The sequence below is a fragment of the Ochotona princeps genome, chromosome 29 (assembly GCF_030435755.1).
Source record: "Ochotona princeps isolate mOchPri1 chromosome 29, mOchPri1.hap1, whole genome shotgun sequence".
Taxonomy (NCBI): Eukaryota; Metazoa; Chordata; class Mammalia; order Lagomorpha; family Ochotonidae; genus Ochotona; species Ochotona princeps.
The window spans coordinates 10,165,406-10,183,409 of NC_080860.1; the positions used below are offsets into that span (position 1 = coordinate 10,165,406).

Consider the following 18,004-nt stretch of genomic DNA (forward strand, 5'->3'; position numbering starts at 1 on the left):
ACCGTGAACTTGAGCAAACTACACGAAGATAAAGAAAGACATCACCGAGCATTCTCTGAGGACAGGGTGCCATCTGATGGCGTAGCCTTGGGTCCCAAGCTCTGTCCTGCCTCTTGGGCAGTCCCAACCAGATGAATGGGCACTGGGGAAGGTGGACATGCCAACTGGATGTGCCAGCTACAGGACACAATTCATTTCAGGTAATGAACACCCCACACCAACCATATCCTCTCCCCAGCCAGCTCCTGGCAGCCCCTTCCCGCTCTGGGGTGAGCTGGACCACACATCAGATTGTATCTACACTGGTCTCTGGACCCATGTCTTGGAAGGTGTTCATCTCTCCGTGTGTTTGATCTTGCTGACCACTGGCCTACATGGTTGTTTTTTGATTTCGTTCCCTTTGGTCTGGGAAAGATGACAGGAAACAACCATATTTTATGTTCATTTTTTAAGTCACACGCACACATACGGCCAGGGCCACGGAGACAGGCAGTCATTCAGAGCAGTAGTTAAGATGTCACCACTTGGGGGCCTGGTGCAGTGGCCTAGTGGCTAAAGTCCTCACCTTGAACACGCCAGGATCCCATATGGACGCTGGTTCTAATCCCAGCAGCTCCACTTCCCATCCAGCTCCCTGCTTGTGGCCTGGGAAAGCAGTGGAGGACGGCCCAAAGCCTTGGGACTCTGCATCTGTGTGGGAGACCCGGAAGAAGTTCCTGGCTCCTGGCTTCAGATCGGCGTAGCTCCGGCCGTTGCAGTAATTTATGGAGTGAATCATTGGATGGAAGATCTGTCTCTATCCTCCTCTGTATATATCTGACTTTGCAATAAAAATAAATAAATCTCAAAAAAAAATGTCACTGCTTGGGACACCTGCTTCCTAGGTCGGAGCTTCTGATTCGAATCCCGGCTTTACTTCTGGTTTCTGAGCTCCCTGCTAATGCAGACCCTGCAGGGCAGCATGCAGGGGCTCAGATACTTGGGTCCCTGCCACACAAGCAGGAGACTCAGACTGACTTCCTAGCTTCCTGGTGTCAACCTGTCCCAGCCCTGGCTGTTGCGGGCATTTGGAGAGTGAACAAGGGGGTGTGTGTGTGTGCCTTAAACAATGAAAATCAATGAGTCACTGTGAAGAGCAGCCTGCATGTGTGTTTATGGACAGGAAAGGACTCAGGGTGGTGGGTGCATCCTTCTGTGTTCCTGCTCCTCGGCAGGTGTCAGTCTTGGACTTGTTGAAGCGCTCCTTCAAGGTGAGAGACGACAGCTTCGCCTTAGCAAGGGGGGTTGCTTCTGATGAGGGCAGCCCAGCAGGCCCTGTGGGAGGGGACAGACACTGTCCCTGGTCCTGGGCGGATGTTTGGCAACTCCTGGGAGCCCTCTGAACATCTTCTGGCCAGGATAACCACAAGCTGGCATCCTGATGAGAGGGAGAGACCACACTGTAAGCGCAGAACGGAAATCCCCACCAACAGCCCCAACCACATCACTCTCTGACCTTCGCTAGCTCTCCTCCTGTGATGCTTAGTGCAACATTGCGGCAAGTCCTCCAGGAGTGCCCACCACCGACTGTGCAGAAAGACCCTGGTCAGAGCTGGCTGCCTCGTGCCTCACCCCACTGTCGGCTGTCTGTGCTGAAGTCATCAGCCAGCACTACTCCAGAACCTGTGAGTGTGCTGGGAGGAAAGCCTGCCCCCACACAGGCCCCCAGACTGCGATCCTGCTTGTCCAGGGCTAGTTACCCAAACACTGACAAGGCTGCTGTAGGAAAAGCAGCCCCCGAAGCCAAAATGGCAAAAACTCAAAGAAACAGAGCTGGAGCAGGGGCTTCTGGGAGCCGGCTGGGGAGAGGATTTGGAGATGTTGGTGTGGAGACAGGGTGTCCATTACACAAAATGAATTGCGTCCAGTGCTGGCACGTCCGGCGCAGTGACCACAGGTGACAGTGCTGTCATACATACTTGACATTTCCTTAGGGAGTGGATGCTGAGCGTCTCATAACCAAAAGTAGAATTTTTTTTTTTTGAGAAAAAGGGTTAACTATGTAAGGTGAGCGATGTGTTAGACATCTTGATTATGGTGATTATCTCCCAATATATATACATATTGAATCATCCGGTTGTACAACTTACATAGGAACATTAATAATAATAGAAGATTATGGTTCCCAACTTCAGACAGGGCAAAGCCTGGCTTCACCACCTCCCCCATTGCATGATGTGAAGCAAGTGGCTTTGTGGCTGGGAACCTGGTGTCCCCATTGTTGAAACGGGAACAGCTCCTGCTATGTCAGGCTATTGTAAGGGTTCAGTGAGACAACACGAGCAGGCGAGTGAGGCACGGGACCCGCAGACCCTCAGACCCTGCTCTATGTGGCAGGCCTCCCTCTGGGATGATTTTCCCAGCCTGAGTCCTCCCCCAGTGTTTTCACCCTCAAGGACACTTGGTGGCTTCCACAGGCATCTTCCCCCACCAATGTGGGTAAAGAGACAAGATTCAGAGTGAGGAGGGGAAGGCCCGGGAAGAGGTGCATTAGGCTACTTAACAGGACAGCCTTGGCCCGGCCCCCTCACCAGCGAGGTGGGGAACGCCTCATCACAGTTGCCTAGAAACCAGAGCCACAGTAGGTTGCGGGTGCCTTCCAGAAACCAGCCTAATTGGGATGCATGCAGAACTGTTTTGTTGACACTTGGCAGGGTTTTTTATTTCTTCTTCCAGAAGAGATGCAGCAGTCTTAGATGTACAAATGCTGAGTCACGTTAATAGAAGAAAAGCCCAGAGCCAGGGCTCTAATAACTCTACAGAAGCTAGGGCCACGGGGGCAGGTGGCGGCAGGGGCCTGACAGCCCTGGTCAGCTTCCCCTACAAAGTGGCCATTTTAAGTTACAGTCTCCGGATGTTGCCAGTGTCTATGGAGACTCCCACGGGCAGGATGTTGTGTGCATGGGGGGGGGGGGGGTCTGTGTGTGTGTGTGTGTACACACGTGTGCATGGTGTGTGTAAAACAGGTCATCAAAGCTGGCAAAGCCCACGAGACTCCCCCATCCATTGCAGACCACATGCGCATGCTGTGTAATCTGATTTTCAGAGGTGGATCTGTATTCCCTTTGCGGGTTTAAATACCACTTGTAGTCACATGGCACAAGGCGGGCCAAAGACAGCCTACAGGCTGAAGAAATCAGCTCCCGAGAGGCACACAGGCACCTGCTCCATCTGATCAACTCTCCTGGAACAGCTACCATCTAGCACCCCGGCGGCAAAGGCATTTATTTCAAAGGCATCTATGTCTCTATCCTGATTGGCTCACTTGCTCCATCCAAGGAGAACGCAGATACACTACATAGGAGATGGTGCCATTTTTGCTTACCTTAAAAAAAAAAAATCTGCATGTGGGCTGAGCCAGGATTTTAAATCAGGAATTGCAAATGGGTCTAGTTATTCATGCAATGACATTTTTCTGGGGCTCCTTCCTATGTGTCATTTTGCTAAGTTCTAAAGACAGAGAAGAGATTTGGAAGGGGCCGGCAGTGTGGTGTAGTGAGCTAGGCTGCCACCTGCAGTGCTGGCATCCCATGTGGGCACATTTTCCAATCCCAGCTGCTGCACTTGCAATCCAGCTTCCTGCTAATGCCCCTGAGAAAGCAGCAGAGAATGGTCCACGTCCTTGGGCTTCTGCCAACCACATGGACGGCCTAGAAGAGACTTCTGGTCTGTCCTACGATAGACATTTAGGGAATAAGCACCAACAGATGGAAGATCTCTCTCTCTCTCTCTCTCTCTCCCCCTCTCTCTAAATCTGCCTTTCAAGCAAATAAATACAATCTTAAAAAACAAAAATAAAAATTTAGGAATGGTCCCACCCTCCCATGCCCAAGGACTGGAGGCTAACAGTGGGTGTGGCAGGGAGGGAAGGGCCAGATGTGTCAATCAACAGTTCACAGGAGCCCAGTGTATCGGGGTGCCCAACCTTAACTGGGAGGAGTAGAGGTAACTTAGAGCGGAGGCAAGAGAATGAGGCTCATGTCTGAGAAAGTTTTGAAGGATGAGACATTAACCAGGTGAAGGGAAGCCTTCTGGGAAGTGCATGAACAGGTACCATGTTGAGGATGCACAGTAGCCTGGCAGGATACTCGGATGACAAGGAAAAGTCTTCAGGAGGTGGCCAGTCCAGCTCTCACAAGGCCCTGTGGGCTTCATTGTGGGGTCCAGAGGTGACGTGTACTATAAGGAAGAGACAGAATGGAGGCAGAGGTGTGAGGCAGGTGGGTGCGTTAAGATAGCAGGAGTGATCCAGGGGAGAGATGACAGCTTGGTTGTAGGGCCTGGATGGGAAACAGTAGGTAGAACTCCGAGAAGAATCAGGACTCAGCTAGCATGGAGGCAGGGGAGTCACTGAAGGACTTGAAAAGGCCAAACTGCACATCCCACACGAGAGGCACCTTTTCACACTGCAAGGTAACTCTCAGCAAGATGGGAGACCAATGTACCAAGGGGTAGAACTAAGCAGCAAAAGCACTTCTGCTATCTCATTGTCAGGAATTTTATAACTGCGAGGTCCTCAGTTAACCATGTCATGCTATCCAGTTCCTCAGGTGCTGCCTAGCACCCAGGTGTCTGGCACCTAGCACCAGGCAAATGAAGATAGGAGAGAGCAGTGTTGGGCGAGGACTACTGAGCTCCCACTGCCTCGGTCATCGTCCCAGCTCCGTCTCTGCCTTACCCTGGGCATCTCTTTAGGAGTCTCGGTTCCCTCGTATGCAAAATGCGAACATGAAGCTTTTGCCTCCAGGATACTCAGCCTGGCTTCCGACTGGAGTCACAAGGTTCGCAAATTGAAACAGGGTTGGCAAGGAGTGGGGAGGCTTAGCGACAGTAAATCCATGAATCGGGAGAAGCCTTCGTCTCTGACTTTGGAGATGGATAAGAAGAGAATTGACCTTCCATAAGAGATTAAATGATCAACCTAATCCTTAGTCTCTAAATCAAATAGCTATTTTCTAAATCAGTAACCAAAAATTAATGTTAAGCCTCCAATTATATGCCAAAGAAAAGGGAAGGTGGGGTTGGAAGTAAAGACTATAATATGGTGTCTGCCTCCAAGGAACTTAATTTCTACAGATTAGTTGAGCCAAAGCTCTGAGGCTATTCTGCATAGAGATCCGGCTTGTTTTTGCATCTTAATTTCTCTCATCAGTGTATGTACTCATCTCATCTATATATGCATCCGACGTTGATGAGCGAGCTTGCTTCTCTAATCGTGGCCCTGGTAATTAGCAATAATATGATTAGGCGGTAAGGACCAATCCTTCCTCTTTATAAAGCAGTTTTTGAACATCCAATTTAGAATTGTACTTTGTGTTTGCAAGGCAGTTTAAAAAAAATCTCCCAAGCTGCTTTTCACATCATTCTCATCGATCACAGCCAGTCAGACAAGATGGTCCGAAAGCACAGCTGAGACAGTCAGGCTGAGGCCTGAAGACCTGAGCAGACGTCACCCCACCCCAGTCGTGGGATGCCACCCAGGGCCTGGCACCTCCCTCTTGTGCCTCAGTTTTCTTATTGAGAATTGGGGTGAATCGGAGTTGCAGACAGCTGTCTTGGTAGATTGTTTTAAGAAGTCAAGTAGCTGAAAACCCTTCCTCACTGTTCAGGCCACAGCATCATTATGTTCTATGGTTGAGGTAATGTTCCTGGAATCTGTAATGGGGATCTTGTTGGTTGTGGTGGTGGTGATGGTGGCGGAAGCGGAAGTGGTGGAAATAATGTCGGTGGTGGTAGAAACGGTATATATGGTAAAGGTGGTGATGATGGTGGTGGTGGTGATTAGAGCAACAAGAGGGATGCTGGTGACAATGGTAATTTACTCCTGGGCAACTATTCTGTCTGTATCACACTGAAGGCTGTCAGCAGGCTTGGAAGTAAAACCTGGCTTGTGAATAGATGTGCGTGCATGTCCCACCGGAGCCTCACCCCGCAGGTCTGCATGTCACCCACCATTTCTATCAGTGTCTCCCTCTCTAGCATCTGCCAGGCAGTGCTGTGAGTGCCTCGGCTTCTCCTTCCTCGCCGTCTTCTCTTGCTTCTTTCCCACCCTCTTTTGCCTTTCTTGCTTCTGTCTTATTTACTGAAGATTCGAGAGACAGATCAGATTTTTTAGAATCTGGAACAGGAAGTCACTTTAAAATAATTAGGAGGTTTTTGCATACAACTTGTTATTCAAGAGAGCAGAGGTTAATTCACCAGCCCGCGAGTTTAATACATTTCATTGCTTATATGACAGCCAAGCATGTATGCCACCACCACCATGGAGAGTTGATTCCCAGACCTTCATGAATTGCCTCATAATGTAACTGACCAAATCCCAAAGTAATTGTAGTCTAATTAGATGCCTCTTGCCATTACCCTCAGAGTAGGAAACCTCTTAGGCTTGCCACCTGAACCAAGCGCCACTTGCCACAAGTCTTTGGGACTCACGACCAAATCACTACCCCTGCTCCCCTCCACAGCAAACTGTGCACCAGGCAAGGAAATTGTGATAGCTGTCATTCATGGCGATGAGGAAGAGGAAGGAAACAACCAGGCTACTGGACCCCTCCCATGCTCTGGGCACCATGATTTTCTACAGCACCACTGAGGGATAGGTACCAGTTTCACAGATAAGCAAAATGCCCCTCAAGGAAGGGAAATAACGCACCCAAGGCCAACTCATTCATCGAGAGACAAGGATATGATGGCCAGGCCACCACCAAAACCAGTTTATTTTCCTCACGCAGTGCTTTGGAATCCGGCTGCCTTAGATTTCCAACCACAGCAGCCCCAGTCACTAACCCTGAAGTCAGGCCGCTTGTCCTCTTGGAGCCTTAGTTTTCCTCGTCAGCCACATGGGGTCCTGGGAGGTGGTGAGGACGCAGGGAGACAACACCCACGAAGCACGAAGCGCTGGTGCTGAGCTCCGGGTGTCAGCCACTGCTCCTGCACCTCCTCTCCGTGCCTCAGGCAGTGGCCCGGGTCTCCCCAGCTGGCCCAGCCCTCATTCTTCACTCCTGTCATCCATCTGCTGGCTGCCCCAAGCACCCTCCCTGGAGGTCCTTCCATTCCCAATACTCACAGAAGAGCTTCACACTTCTATACACTTCTACATTTCTTCTTTTGTGTTTTCATTATCCACTCCAAGTGACTTCTTCTAATCCAATTCCATAGCCAGTTTCCTGTTACTTTACCCTGGAAGGAACTGAACTCTAAAGGAAAAAGTTGATTTCCACTCATCATTCTGGAGTTTCAGTCTGAGATTGGGCAGCAGTCCCATAAGGGTGGTGGATAGTGAATCATGTGCAGGAGGAAGGTCACATGGGAGTTTAGGACGCTCACACACACACACACACACACACACACACACACACACACACAGCTCAGCTGGGCCACACTCAGCTTATATAAGTAACCCTCTTGTAAAAATCACTTCTCAAGGTTCTAATGACCTAATAATACTAGACCCATTTCTCAGATAGCATAATTGTATCATCTGCCTTTTGCCAACTTCCTTCAAAGAACTTTCCTAAAAACTTCTTGTTTTTATATATATCCATGTATGGATTATATATATATATCCAGACTGAATAAAAGGTTAGCATCCTCTTCTCCCTCTGGAGTCAAGTGTCCTGTGCCCTCACGGCAACTTTCGTCTTATCATGAGTCAGTCGCAGCAGAGTTCTTCCCTTTGGTCTGAGTCACCTGGAGAAGGGAGAGAAATCCATGTGCAAGCATTGACAGAGAAGTGAACTCCTGAAGCAGCCCGTTCCCCCATCGGTGGGCATCACAATCAGCAAGCGACGCAGGGAGGGTGCAGATACGTTTGGAGGTGACTTAATAAGAATGTGGTGGTGCTAAGCACTCAGAATATGTTTGCAATCAATTTGCTGTATACACAATATGCTACCAGTACCATCCTCTGTGTACATAGTTGACCTTTATCTGAGCCAATCTCGTCCTATAAACAAGAGTGAAATCCTCCATTGCAAATCACCAGCATTCAGGAAATGGCTTTAATTTGCATGCTGACAGAGATATTAACTTGGGGATTTGGGGGAGGGGGGAGGGAGGAGAAATAATACAACACGTCCTTTTGTCTGAAAGGCAGTTCAAAAATCTGTGTTGTGACTACAGTTGACTGAAGTTCAATTACTGTAATAAATGTATTCCTAATTTCATCTCAATTGCATTTGCATTCTAATGAATGATTCTCACCTTCTTGTCAATTTGGCAGCCAGGCTAGATTTATTAAGTTATTGTATAAACAGGGCATTCTAATGCAGAAATTTAAATGCAAAATATTGGCGCGGGCATCTTTGCACCGGGGCTGCAGTATTAATTTGCCCATATGGGCCTCCTGAACAGTTCTAGTTCCTTCCATGCCACCGTGCCCACTGCTCTCCTCCACTGGAGTTGATACATCTGGGCAGTTTGGCACATCAGGAGCACGAGGCAGCCAAGGAGAAGCGGGCCCTCCAAGCTGCCAGCGTCCCCACACGGGGAATAAGGCTGGTTTTATTTGCTATTATTTGAAAACAGTAAAACTTGTTAAGTGGAAATTTCCCACGTAAGCAATTCCCTTCAGCGAAGAGCAGGACATCCCTGAAATGGGCTCACCAGGAGTGTTTGTTCATCTTAATGCCATTCTGCCTTCCCCACCGAAGCACACTCAGCTTTTATAGCCCCATATTTCTTGGAAACAGAAACACACAAAAAAAATGTGAGTGAAAGCCAGCTGGATGTAGAGCCATAAGACCATTAAAAGTTTTAGATTTTTTTTTTCCAAAGTACATCTGGGCTGTTGGCTTTTTAACACAGCACTTTGCCATAACTATGCCCTCCCATCACGGAAAGCTTGGCCATGCTACCTGCTACATGCTACCTCTTCAATACTCAGCAGCTTCTTGCACGGCTCCTGTGCACAGAGCTGGGATGGCCTGTTTGCAGGAAGCTTCAGGCCCCAGGGGTGGAATCCGTCAGGGATGGGAGACATGTTGCATGCCCAGTGCCCTCCATGGGATAAAAAATCCAACCCAGGCCTGCCCAACAGACTTCTCAGATCCACCAATTACCAGCAAGGGTCATAATTTTATCTCAGACTTGCCTCAAGGGAAGAGGCTTCTCGCTAAAGTCAGTGGGGAGACTTCTGTTTGAAGGATTTATTTCCTTAAAGGGGGAAAGGTGGTTAAACCAGTGTACCTCAAACATCCATCTGTATGTGAGTTACCTGGGTCTGCTATTAAATAGCAGGTTCTGATTCCAGGCGTTTAGTGGGGGGCCCAAGATTCTGATGCTGCCAGGCCACCTGGACTAGCAGGGAGCTAGATGTCAGCTCTAAAGGTAGAAATGCATGGTTCATTGAGGGTTAACAGGCCCGCTGCGTGGATGACACTAATACCCCAGAAAGGACTCAATCTTACCAATAACACCAGAAAATTGCTTGGCTGTTTGATCAGATTTACTTGATACTTCTCAGAAAAGGCCATTAATTACATCACATGCCAGATTCTACGCCAGGCTGCTTTCTCTCAGATCTCAAGGCATTTCGTTTTGAGTACGGTATATTATCAGGGCTGAGTCAAACACGTTTCTTTCCTGCATTTTCACATCTCTGTGCTGGGAGCGCACTGCTCAGTAGAGCGTTCGTGCCACTGACGTCCATTTTGCTTGTTTGTGACTCAGATCAACAGTGCATTTTAGCATGGGCGATGTCTTAGTCACCATGATGTATATCGTAAGCCGCCCCCACACTCAGTGGTTTTCTCGGGTTGCCCGATGGTCAGCTTGGGTTACCCATTCAGGAAGATCTGTTCTGTGCCTCTGTCACTCTTCTGGGGCCAGTGAGATTGAGTTCTGCTCTTCTTGACGATCCAACTGGCAAAGTTCAGCATACATCCACTGACATCACCTCCACTGACATCACCTCCTCCCAGTCACGTGGTCATGTTCAAAGTCAGGGCACTGGGAGGTACATCCCCCTGTGGATTGTACACAGCAAGGTCTGATGGGAGGGTGAGCCATCAGACTCTGCTCCACAGCCACAGAGATGAAACCTGCACACCAAACAGCCAGAGAATCCCGAACTTGGAGCATTCGAGGTTCCTATCAAATGTCCTTGCGCTTGCCACAGGTGGCGGGAAGAGAGATGCTGGAATCTTCTCCCCTTTGCCACTCTCCAGCTGTTAGGCCCCTCATCCCTCACCAAACCTCTCCTGCTGTATCAGAGCAAACACCCAGGACCACTGGGGCCTGCTGACAGTCACAGCTGTGGCTCTCTACGATTGAGCCCTCTTTACTCAGCCCTCTAGTAAGCTCCTGGTGTCCGTCATCTCATTTCACCTTCCCAACAGGGGACTAAGGATGGGGACTAAGATTTTTCCCTATGTGAAGAGAAAGAAGCTGGGTCCTGAGCGGTTTAAAGTCTGTCCAACAAGCATAAATGGACGCGGAGTCGGGCACAGAAATAAGACAGCACAGAAAGATGGGTGCCACATGTTCTCACTTGTATGCGGAAGCTAAAATAATTCCATCTCATAGATGTTGATGACAGAGCAGGGATTACCAGAGGTTGGGAAGGGTGGGGGATGTGAACACAATGGTTAACAGATACAGGGACATATTTGGAGAGGAGGAATACTTCCAGTGTGCTAATGGGGTGGCTGTAGCTGGCTCTAGTGCGTTGCCTGGTAGAGGGTTTTGGACACTCTCAATGCAAAGAAATGATAAGTTGCTGAGGCAATGGAGACGGCCACCCACTAATGTAATCACAATGCCTTGGATGCACGTGCTGGAATACCACACCGTACCCCCATGGATATGCACAATGATTCTGCAGCAGCTGAAATTGAAAATGGGAACATTTTTTTTCAGCTTGCCTGTAGGTCTAACAAGGTTCTCTTCCAGAGATGACTGTCCCCTCCAAAGTCTTCCCCCCCTGCTGGCACACACTGTTCCTCAAGGCCAGAGATGCCGGGACTCCCGTCCCTCTGCTATGTCACGGCTGAGCCCTGCTGAGAGCAGGCCTTATACCCCAGGGAGCACTGTCAGGGGCACACGAACTCCTATACAGATAACGTACTTCCCTTGAAAAGCTAAAATCTTCTCCCTTCCGTCTCCCCCGCAAGTGCCTCTGCCGTGAAGGGGCTGCGTTCGGTGGAGGAGGATCTGCATGGTGTGATCTGCCCCTTCCTCCGCTAGCCTGCCACAGTTAATTATTTTACTCCCCATTGTTCCCCATACGACGTTAGCCCAGGCAGTAAGCAGGAGTCCCCGGGTGAGTGGATTTAAAGGCAAAAACCGCTCTTCCTTGCAAATAGCTCCCTCCGCACAAATAGCCTGGTAATCAGCAATAATGATGAAGAAAGCGCAGGAAACATACAGGGAATTAAATGGGAATTCGCTAAAATATTAGGCATTCGTAAACGGGCCTGGGTGGTATCGGGGGAGTACTTCCAAGCTCACTGAATTAACATCCCACAGCCTGGAATTCCCGAAATAGACCTGAGTGTCTGACCTAAAGACCCAGACCCTCCCCGGCTCCAGCCAGCCACCCATGCCCTTGTCTCTACCAGCAGTCCAGCAACTGGAGATTGTGGCTGGTGGGAAAAAAAAAAAAAAGCTGAAACTGCACCACAAAACTAGCTTGCCAGATTCCTCAAATTGCCCAGTGTCAACTCTCCGTCCCACGCCACCCATCCCTTGCTGCGGAGTTCGTTGATAAGAAAGACAGGCCTCCATCACTCTGTCTGCCTCTGGGGCTTGCTGCAGACTCGCTCTGCACAGATCTTTCGGAGAACGCTCCTCCTCTTGCCAGCACCGGGGTAGCCCAGCATCTCCAGACAGGTGTTTAAATATCTTGTGGGCATTTAGGAATCACGTGGGGGCTGGGTTTCCAGCGTGCTCAGGACCAAATTAGCCCACCAGTTTGTATACCACGGGTTTTGATACTTATCAGAACTTATTTTGTGTCTCTCCTGCCATTTGGAGGTTTGTTTTTGTTGTAGTGGTGGTGGGTTTTTTTTTTGTTTTTTTTTTTTTTTTGGTTTTATGTGTTGTTTGTTTTGGCTAATCATCTTTGTTAAAGGTCAGCAGTAAGACAAAAAAAAATTTTTTTCTTACCAACATCCTCTTACTACAAAATAATAATGGTCATCACAAGGCAGAGGTGAGGACTGAATCCCTGGGGGATGGGCTCACCTTTATCATGCCAGCAGCTTGGATAGGACTTGGACTTACACAACACAGAACTCGCAGGCCGCTGTCTAATGCTGTGAAGTTTGGACTGTGAGCCCTCATCTCATACCAGCTGGCAGAGTGTTGGCATGCTGTTGGTGCCCCGTCATTACTTGCTGAGTGATGGGATGGTGACAGAAATAAGGAACAAAGAGACCAACTGACGCTCGTCCAAGGCCTTGGGAGGAAATCAGCAGACTCGGAATTTGAACTCAGGTCTGTCTGACTTTGGAGATCTAGAGGTGAGAGTCCCCGCCCTGCAGGTGCCTGTCCGCCCGAGATGGCATGTCCCAAGATGGCAGGTCCCTGTCTTAGCATGAAGCAACTCATCTTGGAGATTTCTAACTGTTTCTCCCTCCTCCTGTCTGTCTCTAGGTTACTGATCCAGTCGGTGAAGATAGGCCGCGGGTACTTCACCATCCTGAGAGAGGAGACTGCCATGAAGAAAAGGCAGCAGCAGCTGCAGAAGCTGCAAGAGGAAGAGAGAAATAAGTTCCAGCCAGCCATGAAGATCTCAGAGGTCCTCTACGGGGACTCGCTGCTGGTGTAAGTGGGCGCAGCAGCTGTGGCACTGAGGACCTTGGCAAGGCCCCTTGGAGTGAGGCCTGACTGGGCTGCTGGGGAGGAGGGCACAGCAGGTCTCTGAGAGCAGAGCCCTGTCTCAGGCTCCAGAACCTTCTTCAGCCAGCTCAGTCCTCCCCACCCACCTTGCCTCCAGACACTGGGCACAGGACCTTCTGTTCCATCTGCCCTCACACCACATGCAGCTACACAAGAATTCTTGCTGGCTCCCAAATGTGCTTCTATGACTATTCTTCTCCTGCATTCTCTCATTCTCTTCCAACTAAAGTCCTTAAGAAAGAGAGAGAGAGAGAAAGGAAGGAAGAAAGGAAGGAAGGTAGGAAGGAATGAAAGAAGGAAGGTAGGAAGGAAGGGAGGGAGGAAGGAAGGAAGAGACAGAGGGAGGAAGGAAGGAAGAGAGGGGCCGGCTAAAGTCCTCACCTTGCATGTGCTGGGATCCCATATGGACGCTGGTTCTAGTCCCAGCAGCCCAACTTTCCATCCAGCTCCCTGCCTATGGCCTGGGAACACAGTTGAGAATAGCCCAAGGCCTTGGGACCCTGCACCTGCGTGGGAGACCCGGAGGAGGCTCCAGCCTCCTGGCTTCAGATCGGAGCAGCTCCAGCAGTTGCAGCTGCTTGGGTAGTAAATCAACAGATTAAAGATCTTCCTCACTGTCTCTCCTCTCTGTATATGTGACTTTCCAATAAAAAAATTAAAAAAAAATAAAGGAAAGGGAAAGAAGAGAAGAGAAAAAGATTAATTTATTTGAAAGGCAGAGTTTTGGGAAGAGGGAAAAAGCTTCCAACTGCTGGTTCACTCCCCAGATGGCTGCAACCGCCTGACCCGTCTGAGTCTCCCACATGGATGCAGAGACCCATGGACTTGGGCTAACTTCCATTGCTTTCCCGGGTCTGTTAGCTGGGAGCTGGATCTGAAGTGGAGCAGCTGGGACTTGAACTGGCGCCTATATGGGATGCAGGCATGGCCAGGGGAGGATTAGCTTGCTATGCCACTGCACCCATATAGGATGCAGGTAACAGCTTTGCGTGCAGTGCCACAGCACCACCGCCCTCTGGCGGCCATTTAACACCAGCTTCATTGCTGCCCATATTTCGCCCCCACCCACCTCCTGGACTCCTTCCCTCTCTGCATTCCCATAACATCTGTGGGCAGGCAAGTTCACCTGCTCACACATCCACACCACTGTCCCGGGCCGGTCAGCCAAGTGCACCAACCATGTGTGTCACTTTATTAAGTAGTCATTTCCTTTCTGCGAGGAACTTCTGATGGCGTGGGGGTGGGGGAACACCATTAACAGTCTAGCCCACATGAAACGCTCATGCAAATAACAATAATTCAACAAGTAGAAAATGCCACACCTGAACTCAGTACAATAAGACGGGTCAAATACAGAGCACTGAAACTGGAGAACACACCTCCCTGGATGTGTGTATGATGTCTGTGAAACACAAACGAATTTTGTGTTTAGACTTAAATTTCATCCTCAAGATGTTTCATTGTGTTTAAGCAAAATATCTCAAAGCCTCCAGGAATCCCAAATCTGAAACACTCCTGATTCCAAGTCCTTTCAGTGAAAGGTATCTGACCTGTAGTAATGATAACGAAACCCAGCGTTGTGGCACAGTGAGGTGGTTAGCATCTATGGCTACTCCTAAATCATAACGCTAGTTCAGGCCCCCACGGCGCCACCTCTAACCTGATGCACCTGGGAAAGAAGCAGGTGACAGCCCGAATTCTCAGGCCCCTGTCATCCACAAGGGAGACCCAGCTGAAGACCCTAGCCCCGACTCTCGCGACCCCGAGGAGTGAATGGGCTGATGGAAGATCTCTGTGTGTCTCCCTCTCCATACTGGGCCTTTCAAACAAATTTCTGGGGAAAAGAATTCGTTAACAAGCATGCCAATAAAAGCAGTGATGATCATGAGTTTGCCGAGTGCTTTATGCACATTTACTCATCTGAACTTGTAAGCATTCGTGTGAGAGAGGAGCTTGTTAGCCCTTTTTTTAGAGATCTGGAAATGAGGCTTAAGAGGCATGAACTCATCTCCCCTGATGTTAGTCATGCAAAAGCGCCGCTGAGTCTGAAACTCAGAGGTGCCCAAAACTTTGTGGTGTGGGTGAAATCCTGGAATACTTGGCTCATGCAGACCGTACGTGACACCCTTGCCCTGATGCCCAGGAGGTGCAACCTAAGTCTCCCACATGGGGTCAGGAACCCAGTTATTTGAGCCACCCCCTGCTGCCTTCCAGGGTCTGTGTTACAAGGAAGCTGGGGCCAGGAGCCAGGGCTGCCTATGAACAATAGCAGGCCAAGTGACATGTAACCACTGATTCTCAACACCTGCTCCTGAGCTGTAACTTACCAGCAGGATTGTTAACATTAAATGGGAGTTGATTGGAAAACCAAAGCAGGCACAGCACATCGGGCCAGGCATGACTGCTTGCACCTGTGGTCTCAGCCGCTAAGCCTGCTGGGAAGGAGGAGGGCTAAAGCTGAGAAGTTCCAGGTCGTGACCCATTACGCTGCTCGGCTGACCACACCAGCTCTGGCATCAGCCTGGTGACTTCCTGGGAAGCCTGAGACCACCGGCTCAGCCAGGTTTAAGGCGGAGCAAACTAAAGGGGAGCAGGTTGGAAACCTTGGTTAAAACCCCTTGCATGAATCAGAAGACCTCATCCAAGTCAGCCCAGCAGGAATTCCTGCCACCGGCACTTCTGGTTTAAAGGATCATAGTGGGAGAAACTGCAAGGTAGGTGCAATTATATTGTCCTTTGGTACATGTCAAACGCGTTATTCTAAGAGTCAGAACCTGTGATGTGTCCGCAACGGACCTTGAAGGAATGTGGGATACAGGGGCCCCTACTCCTCCCACGAGAGGCCTGGGAGCTCAGGGGCCAAGGCTGCCTGAAGCCTACAGCCCGTGGGGTAGAAAGTCTCATGTTCCCAGCAATACTGTCAAGCTGGCAGTCTTTCCCTGGAGTAAAGCCTGTGTATGCCCTGGTCATGGCTCTGGCTCTGCAGGAGCCATACTTAGGGGTGCGGGCAGCCCACCAACATGCACCGAGGCAGGAGGGCCCGTGTTGGAAGTGCTCTCGTGCCTTTTCCGTGGCTCAGGTGTAAAGAATGTTCCACTTGACTGGATGGAGCTCTTATCCCGTAGCCATAGAGCACAGCTCCCCCTTCCCCACTGCATGTTCCCGTGTGCAAGAAATGGTTTGGCCAAAGTCTAACAAGTTTATGCATGAGATCACACCTGTCATAGATCTGGGCCTGGCTGTGTCTTCTTGGGTAGATTCTATGAGCTTCACAAAAGGTAATTTAACCTGGAGGCCATCGCTGCAGCGTAGCCCTCAGAAGCAGGGTGAAGTGTTCTCTAAGAGCCATAGGAGGCTGTCCACATCAACTCGGGGGAGCAGCTCAGAGCCCGTGTCCTGGAGCCCGTGCCTAGGACTTAGCATGCAGTCCTGACCTCCCCCTCTGCACCTGCTTTAACTTTGGCCTAATGCCTGTACCTCTCTGGGCCACCACCTCCTTCAGCTGTATCAACAGCACAGAGCCTAATCTATAAGGCTCCATGCCTATTCACTGTTGTTGCAAGTTTGAACTCTTTGAGACTCAATTATCTAAAATTCATCATTTTGTGGCCAGAAACCTTACTTCACACGAAGGCCAGAAAGCTTCCCACATCTGAAAGCTATACCTCCATAAATATGATTCCAATCACAAAAGTATCAAAACTACAAGTGTTCACTTATAAATACCTCTCCAAAAACAGCCGGAGTATTTGATCTTCAGCATTATAAAAGCAAAAGGGATTATTATTTTTTTTTTCCTCCTTTGGATCTGAGACCAAGGAATATGCTCTTTCAGACAAAAGTGTAAAGTCTGGCAAACTCTACAAAGAGCAAAGGGAAATCAAGCATGTCCCCCAAGGTTTCTGCCTGCAAGCCGTCTTTCCCACCGGGCTCGGTGACCTCATTTTTCAGCTGCAGATTCCGCTGAAAGGGTGAAAAAAGGAAGCCACGGGTAGAATTTGTTTTATTTTTGTGGTTGAAAGAAGACATAAACCCAGGGATTAAGGAGTGTAAAAGCTGGGTTAACTTCGACATATTCTAAACCACTGGGAGACAACAGTGGAGCCTGTTAAGATAAGGCATGGGCAATGTATTGATTTGCTTGTGATTTTTCTCAGCTGGAGGGCTGAACAGAGCGTCAATAAGAATTGGAAATTAAGACACCTGGGTTGGGATCCTAGCTTTGTAGTGATTCTGTGACCCCCTAGGATCATCGTTAAATCCCCAGGAGACAAGAAAGCTCCTAACCGGGGTCCCTGTGCCCCTTCCAGTAGTCCCTACCCTCCACACCAAGACAGCCAGATCTTTTCCAAATATAAATTACTCCCAACTTTACGTCCTCATCAGCACCTTGTTTCCTACCAGATAAAGGCAGAGCCTGGACGGACTTGGCCCTGGGACTTGTCTCTTCTGTCCACTCTGCCCCAATCCCACTGCCCTACTTTCCCACTTAAGAGCCCTCCACCACGGGGCCATGGTACATGCCCTGTCCTCTGGGACTGGGAGGCTTTGCTCTCTGTTTGCCTGGTTAGTTCCCATCGACATTCCAACTTCAGCTCAGCATTGACTTCTCTTCTAGTGCTATGGTTGTGAGTAACCCCTCCAAAACTTGGCCACTGCAAGGCAAAGTCTATTTCTCTGTCTTACAACTCTGCCGTGTAAGCAGGGCTCAGAGAGGGAAAGACTGTCTCTGTTCCGCCCAGCACTAGCTGGTGATTCAAAGGGCCCATTTCCAAGATTGCTCACTCATGTAGATGGCAAGTAGGAACTGGTCACCAGGTGAGAGCTGGGTTCCTCTCCCTGTGGGCCTCTTGGTGGGCTCCTGGCTTTTCCTCACCACATGGCCACTGGATGCTACAAGTGAGCGTTCACAGGACACAGGGAAGAAAGGCTGAGACCCCCTGGAGCCCTGCCTCACATCACCTCCAGCACAGTCCACCGCATTAGCCGGTTACAGAGCTCAGAGCCAAAGGGAAATGGATCTAGACTCACTTGTCAATTACAAGAGCATGGAAAGAATTAGGGAGCATGCTTTGATATGATTTTCTGACTTCCACTTCACTGGCGAAAGCTATGGAAGTGCCAC

General features: G+C 49.6%; 1 protein-coding gene across 2 annotated transcripts in view; it reads left to right on the forward strand.

Annotated features, from left to right (window-relative positions):
- Window positions 1–18,004, forward strand: part of CCDC60 (coiled-coil domain containing 60) — a 133,664-nt gene that overhangs the window by 66,947 nt on the left and 48,713 nt on the right. For both annotated transcript variants that reach the window (XM_058656935.1, XM_058656936.1), the window contains exon 3: window positions 12,634–12,804. In XM_058656935.1, coding sequence (XP_058512918.1) covers window positions 12,634–12,804 — 171 coding nt within the window. The remainder of the gene's footprint in view (window positions 1–12,633; window positions 12,805–18,004) is intronic.